Source organism: Salarias fasciatus, chromosome 6 (genome assembly GCF_902148845.1).
Source record: "Salarias fasciatus chromosome 6, fSalaFa1.1, whole genome shotgun sequence".
In the NCBI taxonomy this organism is placed as follows: Eukaryota; Metazoa; Chordata; class Actinopteri; order Blenniiformes; family Blenniidae; genus Salarias; species Salarias fasciatus.
Genome location: NC_043750.1, coordinates 14,477,355 through 14,490,195, shown reverse-complemented (window position 1 = coordinate 14,490,195; position 12,841 = coordinate 14,477,355). Strand labels below are relative to the sequence as shown.

The window sequence follows — 12,841 nt, the reverse complement described above, 5'->3', positions numbered from 1 at the left end:
AGTGTTTGACGGGTTCGTACAGTAGAGTATTGAATCAGGTTTTCTCACTTGAACTTAAGACCTGGATTAGATCATCAGCTGAAAGCGCAGGGAGACGGGGGCACGGTGTACTCACAACACTTTGGGCATGTGGGGCTTTTGCACCGAGAAGAGAGAAGAGAAAATCCAGAGAACTGGGATGACAAGAGAATCTGACACGAGACAGAAGCCGTAAAATAAAGATTGCGAAGGCGAACGAGATGAAGACTATCATATCAGTGTTCGCCGTGTTCGCCCCTCCTACCCCGAAGATGCAGATAACATGAATAATTTTGCGACTTTGTTGAGAAAACTTTTTAAAGTGAGGCGAGGCAGACTGGAGGTGATAAATTATTCAAATGTTTCATCGGAGCCATGCCGCTTGCGTAGGGCAAGCCTCTATAATATGCATGTAAGAAGACATGATGAAACAACTCCATAAACAGTAGAGAATGAGGGAGCAGTTGGGGATTGCGGGGTGGGAGTGAGGGGTGAGGCAGAGACAAGTGACTTTGACTCTGACTTTATACAGACGTTCTCACACGAGGCCTTTATAATATATACATCTAAAGACGCTTGATGAAATGGCCCGATGTGCTGCGGAATGGGACTGGAGGCAGAAAAAGGGGGCAGATTAGACAGAAGACGAGGGCAACAGAAAGCACAGATGTATGAAAGGCGAAGAGGAAACGTTGGAATTCCTGCCATTGTGTACGTCTGTGAGTGAGACACAGCGAGGGAATGAATGGGTATTTAACGGACAAAGAAGAAACGCAAACATACTTGGGAGGCAATAAATGTAGAGAGGCAGTCGACTTTCTTGTTAAGCACCGAGGGAGGAAAAAAATATGCATTTCAAAAAGGTTGTTTTCTGCTGCATGCCGCTCGACAGCATTGTAGCACACGTGTGGGGGTGAACCTTTACAGTCTGTAGCCCAGGTTAACCTAAACCGGCCTGCTCAGCTTTTATATTTTATTTAAATTCACATGTGAGCAAGATTTTTACAGGCTCAACCTGATTTTCAATATTTTGAATTAATGAGGTTTTTGAAGACAAGCCTTATTTTTTTTTTATATCCAACTCAAGCTAACAAACAAATTTAAGAAATAATAATAGTAAGAATAATTTTTATACTGTTTTTATCTTTTGGTACAGTTCAAAATCACATCCATCTTTCCAGTTGCCCTCAAGGCTAAAATACATTAGAAGCTCCAACAAATCAACAACTGCAACAAATAAAAAGCTGCTGGTGGGTTTGTAAAATGAAACACAGCCAATAAAGCCTGAGACGGACGTCTTTAACTGCAACATCCGCTTTCAGAAGTTATCAAACGTACAATTCTAGATCGTCTGTGCCTGTGTGAAATAGTATTTATAGAAGTTACAATACCTTAGCTTGAATAGATACAAATCACATTCCTCCTTAATTGCACAAAGAGATCAAAAACAAACACACATATGCAGAAATTTGTGCCAAAATACACACAGAAACAATTATCTTATCCATCCAGATCACAAATCTCGAGAATTGTGTTCTGAAGAAAACAACCGAGACATAACAGAGAATCAGGGCTGGTGTCCATATTCTGGAAACCCAAACAGACGACACCCTACCGGGTCTCTGGGAGACGCTGCAAACATCCCCAAAATTCCAAAACTACTTTATAAACGATACATTTATTCAAAGAATTCATATCCTGTTTAAAGTAAAAAAAAATTTCAATGACGTAAACATAAAGGAAAAAAAAAACCTCACAACAGAAAATGAGAGGCAGCCTTTTGTTCAAAAATATAAATAATGCCTCAAAATCTTAGTTAAAAGACAATGAAAACTGATGTTTTTCCATATTTTTTTGTAAACAAAAGAAAAAGAGAGGTCTTCCATTCTTGTTTTATTTGCGCTATTGTAAAAATAAAAATGCTTCAAGCTTAAAGAAAAAGAAAATGGAGGGCAGCATATTCTTCTCTTTTTCAGTTTTGATCTGAGAGGAGAGGCCTGGGTCTTCCACGTCACGACGCATGCAGCATGCGACATGCAGACAGGTAGACTGGAATAACGCCAGTGGCCCAGTGCAGCGCCTCATTATCAATATTAATGGTGTGAAGAACAGGCCGAGCAAAAAGCCGGACATTTTGGGGAATTTTATAGGACACAACTTTAAAACCAAAAAAGGAGGACGAGTCCGGATAAAAGAGGACGTATTGCCACCCTATTCTGTGGCACAAAAAAAATGGATGAGTCACTTTCTATTAGGGTTTCACAAACAGGGTCTCCTGACTTATTTGAAGTTACTGAAGTATTGTTGAAGGACACTTCCCTACTGTTTAGCAGGAGAGAAAACTGCTCATTGTTGAATGACTTCAAGGCCTCATTTTACATGTTTACCAGTCATTCCGATTACAAAGAAAGAGCATGTAGTTTCACAGTTTTCTGCAGTGTGCCGAGCCCAGGGCATGCGTTCATCACTCCTTTACGAAGAGTTCTGCCTCTTTGTGCTGCACTGTGCTTTTTTGCCGCTGCTAATAATCGTAACTGCTGTGACTGTGGGGAACTTAAAAAGGCTTTCGAGCAGCGGTGGGTGACCTCTTACCCGAATGAGCTGACAAAGGATGAAAGTTTGGCTTATTGTTACACTGAAGAGGTTTAATCTCTGATCTACAGTAGGTGTCCAACGGAATAAAATCGATAAACACAATGGATCTGCCACTATACTTTCACTCACTTTGTGTTTGGGTGTTGTGGAGTTGCTTTTTCATCTGCTTCATACTGCCTTCATGCTGCCTCCGTAATGCCCCTTTCATTTGACTGTCAGAAGCATTTTGCACCCAAATTATTAACCTTCAGTAGTTTTTATTTGTCTCACATTTTTTTGCCCTTTCACAATGAATTCAGGTCAGAATAGGATGGAAATCTGGAACTTGAAATCCGATATTTTCAGAGAAAAAAACATCTACCATAAATTTGTAAATTCCATTGTAGGTTTAAGCTAAAGTGCATGGGCAAGCTCTCAGCACAAATTGCTTTCTGCAAACACTTTCACTTGAGTTCAGTTTTCCAGCACGCTCTCCATTCCCGGCTTGCGAGCGTTTGAGTGCACCAAAGCGACTGTGTTCACATGTGTGCTCCCAAACCACACAGTATTTCAGAACGGACGCCTTTAAACGTCCGCTTTTGTTATTCAGTCGGACAGACACAACAAAGTAATTGGTACTCTCTGTGTTGTACCCCAATTATCCTCAGTCCTCGGTGGCCCGGCTCTTCCTTCTCTTAGTCTGTGGCCCATTTCCTGTCTCATTTTATATCTTAAGAAGTCCATATGAGCTGAAACAAAAACAGGCTGCACATTAAGCTACATCAGTAATGAGTGGAAACCCTCAGAATGGCCCCTTTTCTTTGCTCTGTTTCCTCTACTGACTAAGGAAAGGGAAGACAGAAAAACCCGCTCCAGCCTGAACAGTCCAAGTTCGACCCTAGTTATCTTATGTTGTGCTTGATGCATTTAGTGAGAAACGGAGAGGAACAAACAAAAAAAAAACAACAACTTAATTTTCTTCAAGCCCGTAAGGCCTGAAGTGCTGAAAAAAAAGTGTCAAGATGTAACAAAATAAACTTCAATAAATCGACCGGTCGCCTCATTTTCCACGGAACGAGAAAATCATGCAGTTAAGGTAGTTAATTTATTCCTTGTCTTCATTGAGTGAGAGCGCGGAGCAAGGAGAAGAGTAAAAGAGCGAAGCAACATTGATTGTATGTATTTATCTCCCGCTGGTCAGCAGTCTGGCTTGTTGCTGTGCACTGGAGGTCATTCTCCACATTGAATCCCCATTGATCTCCTCTTTAGAGCCTCCTGAGACGCCCAGAGCTCCATTATGAGAGCGATCACACCCTCATGCGTACAGCCATAAACACATATGTACACTCATGAATAGAGAATCTCGCACTATAAATACATTAGCCCATGAGCGTGCCCATCATTATGCAAATGGAAACACGCACACACTACGCAGGCTTTACAACACTGCCTCCTTCACACACTCACACACACACTGATCGGTAGAAACCAAGTTTAGTGCTGTCTCTCTATAATTTCTTGTACTGTGCCTCCTAACTGCATGTAAGAGCATGTGTTAATTCAGACATCATTTAATAAGACACGCAGCCAGACTGCCTTGACCACTCCATAGAAAGGTGCTGAAAGGCAATTACGCTGGGCAAATAGCCCTTCAGACTCCTGGGGCCTGAGCCCTTCCATCCAGAGAAAAAAAGAGAGGGAGGGCGGACGCTAACCTCACACCACACTGGAAAGGGAGTCAGTTCAGGTTAGATAGTATCCTTCATCTCTTCGATTGGACACAACAATCCCATTTGAAACGTGCGGATTGTTGATCAACGCACGAAGTAGATCCGTGCCATGTTTAGAAAAGGTCACATTCATACTTTGGTCTTTACTTGACCTGACTTCCACCTGGCCTATAGTGTCAAAGATCATTTAATCCAAATTCTTCTTTAATTCTATACTTAAATCCAGTGGAATACATTCAAGCTAGGAGTTTGTTTGTGAGCAAGGTCACTGTTTGCTGCGAGTGGAAAAACTGTGGAGAGCAGTGATATATCATTAAACTGCTAAAGCAATGTGCCAATAAAACAAAATAGTAATCTCCAATGAGAAATCCACAGTATATATATATATATACTTATTTATACGGTGCCATTGCTTCTACTCTGCCACGGTGCTTACCGTACTTTCATTTGCGATCATGTTTATTATTTTTAAAATGATTGAATGAGGCAGTTGCTTGAAGAGTGTTTTTGTGTGTGTATGTATTAAGTCTTTTTCATACTACGTTCAGCAAATCTCATTGTACCGGTGGTACAATTTCAATGAAGCTTTCTGATTCCGATTCAGATAAGATGCTTTGTCGGCTGCAATGTCCGCCCTTGATCAGCCGCGGTTCGAGCACTACAAACGGCTCCCTCGCGCGTTCGTCGTTTAGATCCGTCGCGAATATAAAAACATCAATGATTGCAACCCTGTCACATTGTAACAGAAGATATCACTGTCAGCTGCTCTCGCCGGAGACGCTTTCAACCCAACAATAAGAATAGATTCCAGCCGACATGAATAGTAACCGCGAACGGGTCAAAAATAAACACAGGCGTGCATGACAAACAGGTTAAGGTGTCTTCAGACTGTCGTCGTGAGCAGATGTCCTGCCTGAAGGTGGTATCACTTCCTCCTCCTTCCAGACACTCCTGGCTCCATTCACCAGAAGCGCATTATGATTCGTTAAGTGGCGAGGGAAACTTAAGAGAAGGCGGCCAAGTGGTACAGTAAAAGGTAAGACGCATTTACAGTATGTCAGGCTCAGGATATAACAGCGCTGGAGATATTCTTCTGAGAGGCAGAGATCAAGGTAGCCTTTATGGTGTCTTTCTCAGATCCATAAATAGCGAGAGTGCTGACGTCTCCAATCCCAGTGACACGGGTATATCCAAGACCAGCTGTAAAAGTATTTTGGAGAAGCATTTTTGTGTGTGTGTGTGTGTGTGTGTGTGTGTGTGTGTGTGTGTGTGTTTTACAGGCAGGGTGGTGGAGGAGCAGTCATAATTGAGAAGCATGACAGCACAGATGGTGCTTTTCTTTTTCTTCCTCTTCAAGTCTTTTTTTTTTTCCTTTTTTTGTAGAATTAATTATTGGAGGAAGATTAGTGTCTGTAAGCATTCCTTATGTCTAAACAAAAAAAAGTTTTATCATTCAAATGATAAATAATCCAAGGTATTTCATGTGGAATCTGACAAAAAAAAAAAAAACATCACAGCTTGTCTAATAAATTAAAAAAGGATGAATTTTTGAAAGAGTGTAACTTTGTTATTGCTGCCATTAAGAGAACTGGTTAAAGAGGAAATATTTAGAATTGGAGATATTAAAATTCGACCTACCGTTGTTGCCAAAGTCCAGCGAGTACTTGACCACGTGGTAATTATTCCACACGTACAGCAGGTTGTCTCGAGGGTTGTAATCCACTGCGGCGATGTACTGGTACGAGTTGGGGAACGGTATGTTCACCGTCATCTCCTTGCTCTTGTCGGTGTTGTACATGTAGTCGATCTTGTTCCCCGTGCCCTCGTTGTCGTCGTCTTCGTACACGGTCTTGACGACGTACAGCACCCCGCAGATCATGAAGGCGTTGGAGGCGGAGCGCTTGTCGTAGGTGGTGTCCCAGGAGCCCTCGATGCGCAGCGTGTACGGGTTGAGCTGGCTCACCACGATGCGCCCGTTGTTCTGCTCGGTGGCGTAGATGACCCACAGCCCGTTCTCGTCCACCGCCAGGTCGATGTCCGACTTGCCGCCCCAGCGGTACGGGGACGTGTCGTGGTAGTTGGCGTTGGCGATGATGGCCTCGCCGCTCTTGATGCGCGTGCGCAGGTCGAACTTGACGATGTTGCGCGTGCGCTCCTTGTTGAAGAACAGCGCGCCGTCGTACACCACGAAGCCGGTGCCGTCCACTCGGTGCGGCAGCTTGTACGTGGTCGTGGGGCGGCCCGCCACAAAGTCCTCCTTGGACGAGTACTCGGTCAGGGTGTCCGTGCGGTACGGCGTCCACGGCATGTAGTAGATCTTGTCGGACGCCTGCAGAGGGTCTTTGCACCAGGCGCCAGACTGGTGGTCGGACTCAAAGAGATGCTCGCTTTGGTAGACTCCCCGCAGAATGCCGGGGCACAGAAATACTGAGGAGCAAACGACAACACGCTCACATTAGATGCAGGAGATGTGAAATGTCAGCTATTCTCTTTAGACCGTCTGACAGCGCCGGAGAAATGTCTGCTCCTTTCCTTAAGCGCTGATACATAATGTAACGACATGTTTTAACTTAACCTTAACCACCAGCGAATGACGATAACATGATAAGCTTGCTGTGTTGTGATTCGGATGTTGTATAGTCCCTGTCATTCTTAAACACAGCAACAGTATGCCTCCAATTCAACAGATAATACCCTGCTCTCACAGCTAAAAGATGAAGAGAAAATGGCACATTTTGTTCTATTTCCACCCTTTCTCTCTATTCCCATTTCTCCCTCCCTCTTCAGCTCCTCATTAGTCTCACAGCTCTTTCTTCCTTTCGCTCCCATTCTATTTCTGTCAGGAACAACCAACTGTAGGACTGAACACATCTTTTATAGTCTGCTGTTTTTGCAGTTGTTACAATAATTCGTTTCCCACTCTATGCTTAGTATTCCCAGCTTGGAATACTGGGGTCATGTTTTACGAGGGTTGTGGGAGATGTAATAAATTCTGGGAAGCCGTTGCGACCAAAGTCATAGGACCCTTTGTAATTTAACTGGAATGCTGTCACACACACACACACACACACACACACACACACACACACACACACACACACGCAGAGACATGCCAGATGTGAGCTGTGGTTTTCCCATTCTTCTCAATAATATAATTCCAGATCCCACCCAAAGGGCTGGGAATATTGATTAAATTTTCATTGGCTATTCAAAGCTCTGGCATATCTTTCATATAACAGGGAAAAACATCTGAAATATTAAATGTCAGTGCGATTCTCCGTCCGTTGGCTCATCATAAAAAATGTGCTGGACCCACAGAGAGTTCGTTAAGTGACATTCTACACAAAACCATAGATTAATATGGACCCAGAGTGTGTCTAATGAGAACCAGTGTTACTAAATTGCCTCTATATGCTGAGATCAAGCTGTCTTATTATAGCAGCAGTGACTTTGAAAGAGATGTCATGCTGCCACAAGGTACAAAACGCTTCAGGCGCTGCCATCAAAAAGAGACGCCCAATCCACATTTTGAGCATGCGTGAATTGCAGGTGTGCTTTTTTTTTTTTTTCTTCACAGACTTACCTTTTTGTTCCACTTCTGCATGAGCCATAGGCAAGCAATTTGAGAAAAAAAGAAGAGAAAGGAGAGAGTGAGAAAGAGAGACAAGAGACAAAAATAGATTAATGATGCAATAATAAGGAAATCATGATAATACAATCTTGGATCTCCATAATCGTCCTCATATTTCATCCTAACCTTGTGAGAATGCCAGGATGCTCTCCATGTGTGATTGGTAATAACATTACATAAGCGTGTGAGGGAAGTGCTCGACAACGGGGAAGCTCTCTGACGGAACCGCGTCTCACATATGTTGCGTACGTACACAACGGGGAACAGAGGAGCACGTCATGAAAAGAGGGAGAGGGACACTGGGAGACACACACAAAACGTGGGCAGATCGGCACATGTTCACAACTTCCATGACGATCGCAACTTCAGCGCATTACGGAACCCAGCGGTGGAAAATGACCTGCGATAATGAGCTGTTTAATGAATGCTAATATCAACAGGGCAATGAAAACAAGAAAACTGATTTGATTATCAGGATTGTGTTCCAGGCAGCCCAGCCAAAACAGCCACAGTAAAAAGCCTTGTGATGCACAGTGAACGAGCCGCTGCTTCGAGCATGTGACTCTGATTATGAGCGCTTAAGCATCTGCGCGGTGGAGCGGAAGCAGACCGAACGCACCTCAGCCCCATCGCAAATTCAGTTTATTATATTCAAACGCTCTCCTTTGAGATACAGAAAAAAAAAAAAAAAAAAAAAAAAAAAGGTTGGTTAAGTCGCACCCGCGATGAAATGCGCACACTTGCTCGAAACCTCTTAAACATATGAGTTTCATTCCAGTCCGGTCCCAGTGGGACCGAGCGGAATGTGAACACGGCAGAAACCTAATCCTGCAGGCTTTGCCCTTGTGTCTTTCAAGACCGTTAGAGACCTGCTGGAGGGAACTAGTCCCCAGAGATGGAGAGGAGAGGTGTGGGGAGGAAGAGGATACCAGATGAGAGGAGACAAGACAAGAGGAAGGCAGAAGCGGAGTCCTCAAAGGGAGAAAACATTTGGGAGAGCATCAAATTCTGGACGCCAAATGCTTCTGTGTGTATATATATAGCGCAAGTGCACTGCGTCTGCACAAAACATGCATAAATTCTTTAACACATTAAAGCTAAAACTCATCAACAGCCAGAAATCATACACAAACACGTGCGACACACAAAAACGCGCCGACGTATGCGCACACACCCGCACACTCAAGCAACCATTAAATCCTCGGCTCATGAAAAATGCATGGTAACTGGTGCGGCTTAGCACAACTCCCGATAAATAAGCAATCTCTGTAAGAAGATCGTGTTAAACCTAGAACAAGTGTGTATATCCACGTGCGCACAGGCAACTTGTGTGAGCGTGCCATTTCGAGTTAAGATATAAAATGGTTCGCCACAAGGAAGCGGTTCCCCAGTGACGAAAGCCGGGAACGAAGGCAGATAGTCTGCCTGTGCTGAGGGGTGTGTGCGATAGAAGGACAGATATCAGTGTACCAAACGGGAACACACACACATACAAACAATACAAGGAGACACATTGCGGTTGAGAAGACGGGGATTAATGACACCCAAACAACAAGGTCTTCACAGGACCCGGGACTCTCACACAGACTCCCAGACACACACACACACACACACACACACACACACACACACACACACACACACACACACACACTGGAGCAACATGGAGAGTTCAAGGTTGTGAGCAACTAATAGATTTCAAATGAAAAAGTGTGGCGACAACAAGTACACCAAATGGCACAGAAAATGTCAAACAAATGTCATTCAATTTGTACCGCTGCTTGTTGTTTCACTAGATTAATGGATGTCTCAGCTGGTGATCTCATTTCAGGGTTTTTTTTTTTTTTTTATTTAAAGGTATCTCTGGTTTAATCTCCAGGCAAGGATAAGGAATGAAAGTTTTTTTTTTAATAAATCACAGCCATTTATTTCTCGGCGTGCCGGATTTGACAGAGTGAATTTACGTCGGTGAGACATTTGTTGAATCCTCAAGGTTTTGTCAAGGGTATCTCGCGCATGCAAGATGATGCAAGAGATGAGAAGACTTTTTGAGCTGCTGCTAATTCAGCCGCCGAGTGTGGCTGAAAGAAAGGCGAGGAAAAAATATGAACTCTGACAACTTGCCGCAGATTGTCCTTGTTTCCAAGAAAACGTCAACAAGAAGGCATTTCCTCTCAATATTTTGCAGCCGGTTGTTATTCATAATTGAATTCTGCAGCGGTAGCGACATGTTTTTATCTAACCAGTATCTTTGACTGATCATTTGCAAAACCACTTAGACTGCACTATTGAACACTTAGCAATGCAGCTCTGGAGAAAAAAAAAAAAACCCAAAACATTTCATCTCATTTATTCCTACAAAGACTTTGGATGAATATTATAAAACAATAGCAGAAGAATAACGCTAAGAGAATGTGTCGCCTGTCTAGTTTCCCATTTATTAAAAAAAAAATAACACCTAATTATTCATTAATGTCTGAAGCAAAATCGGCTCAATTTTCAAAAATAATTCTGTCATCACACGAATGGCTTTCACGCTGTACCTGGGATGCCTTCTACATTGTTTTCTCCTCGCTGCTCTCTACTGCACACACACAGACACACACACACACACACACACACACACACACACACACACACACACACACACACACACACACACACAGACACACACACGGAAGCAGTGTTAACCTGACTGCGCCGCGGTGTAAAAATAATTAGCATTTTTATTGAAAATGTATGGTTTATTAAGGAGGTATTCGTCGAGGAGGAAAGACGGCGTGCGCTCGGGAGTGTGTGTAATCTGTGTGTGTATGCGCGGGGTGTAGGCACGCCGGCGCGCACGTCTCTGCAGACATCGAGTGGCGACAGCAGCCTCACCACTATTATCTCTGATCTCCAATCAGCTCAGCCGGCTAAAGCTCAAGGTCATTTATGGACACAGACGTTTTCTTCTTTCTCTCTTTCATTATTCCATTCCATCTCTCCGGTCCTCTCACCCCCACCTGCCATCCCGTTTCATTATTTTATCCTGTGCTTTTCCCCTCCTCATTCATTCTCCGTATCTCCGTAGCACTTCGCTCAACCCAAACCCTGTCCACGCCACACCACGGCGTCTTTTATCAGTTAATTCATTCTTTCTGTTCCTCGTCTGTTGGCCTCGTCTAACCTATTTCTCTCTCTCTCCGTTTCAGCTGTCGCTCCGCCGTCTCTCCTTCTGTCTCTTTGGTTCCCTTCCCAGCTTCCCTTGCTCTCTCTGGGAAACACAAAGATGCCTGCATATGTGCCCACACACAAACACACACATGTACCGTGCATATGCATCTGAAGAAAGGCGCACAGACACACGCACACACACACACACACGGCTCCTCTCATGTCATCATGATGAAGTTATTCCAAGGGTCCAATCTGACAGAAGTCTTTAATTGGACAGACAAGAAGGTGATTTTATCTTTTAATTAGCTTTCCTACTGAGCCAAGATCTATTGTCTAAAATAGACTGCATGGGTATTGCATAACATATCACTGGCTTTTCTGATTAATACACTAAATGTGGTAGTAGGCTAATTGCTTCATAACAGCAGCTGGGAGAGCCAGGGTATACTGCACTGAAGATGAGGGAACGGATAGACGTAATCCTCAATGTTCCTGCTTGTTTTATTGAATGGACAGAAATGAAACAATACATAGCGGCTATCTTCCGCAGCATATAGCATATTGGTCGAGATTAAATCTATCTGTGTGTGAGAGCTGCCTCGGCGAAGCAGTCCGCGCAGCGATGTATGGATATTTATAGTCTTCCAGCAGTGCAATGAGCAAGTATACACAGGTGGCTAATTACTGCCAAAGCTAGCTGGCTAGTTTGGCACACGACCGCCACACACTCACACCACAGAGCGCCAGAGAGAGAGAGAGAGCGAGAGAAGAGAGAGAAAGAGCACTTGATTGTAGCTTTGGACAAAAGCCAAAAACCTGCAGTGCAGTGAGGAGAAATGAAGAGTTATGAAGGGAGCACAAGCCAAAAAATCCTGAAGGAAAAAAAAAAAAACGGAGTAGATGGAGGAGCAAAATTTCCCTGAAAACTCAACCCTATATAATTTAATTACCTGTTTTACATCCCCACTTTGAGATATGTTTACATTACCTGAGCAGTGGGGAACACATCAGCTCTGCTCGGGGAAAAAAAATAAGGTTGTGTCTCTTCTGGAGCTCGGCTCGTTTTCTTTCCACGCAGTCGGCCTGTGATTAACAACACATGGCCCCAGAGGTGAGAGCTGGGGGTCAGGTGTTTACACTCCACAAACAGTACCACCAGTGCGCTTAATGTCAGGGGAGACGCTCTTGAGTTATGGAGGTCCCTCGGTGTTACAGTCATCTGAGTGTACCGGAGCCCAGCCCTGCCCTCGCAAGCAAATATTATGATCTATCAGAGCTGCTGCTCATATGCATCCCAGAAACGCGACAGTTTGAGTACACTGTCATATATTTTAGCAAACAAGCCCTCGCATTGATCGATCTTGATTTACGGCAACATTTTGGAGATGTTTCTCCACTTAATGTCTCACTGAATGTATCTTTCGCGGCGACGCCGCTGACAGCATTGATTTGCTGTGTCAAGCACGCCGGCGTGATTGCTATCGGTGGAATCCCCGCCCCGAATGTCAGGCGGCGCCTCGTTCTACCATTCAAATAGCGTTGCGTCCCGCGAAAAAAAAGAAATTGATTTCATAAATAATTAAATGCCGCAGTTTGAGGGCTTCGTGAAGGCCCGCGGTCACGTTAAGCTTCTGGTATTCTGTGATAAAAACGCTTTTCCGTGAAACACTTCTTATGCTTAAACACAACCACAGGAGTCAGACCGCCACCTGATCCAGCCCGAACACTC

General features: G+C 43.9%; 1 protein-coding gene across 8 annotated transcripts in view; it reads right to left on the bottom strand.

Annotated features, from left to right (window-relative positions):
* adgrl3.1 (adhesion G protein-coupled receptor L3.1) overlaps positions 1–12,841 on the bottom strand; it is a 112,386-nt gene that overhangs the window by 46,462 nt on the left and 53,083 nt on the right. For all 8 annotated transcript variants that reach the window (XM_030094154.1, XM_030094153.1, XM_030094157.1 and 5 more), the window contains 2 exons: positions 7,906–7,920; positions 5,961–6,749 (listed from right to left, as the gene is read on the bottom strand). In XM_030094154.1, the coding sequence (XP_029950014.1) occupies positions 5,961–6,749; positions 7,906–7,920 (804 nt within the window). The remainder of the gene's footprint in view (positions 1–5,960; positions 6,750–7,905; positions 7,921–12,841) is intronic.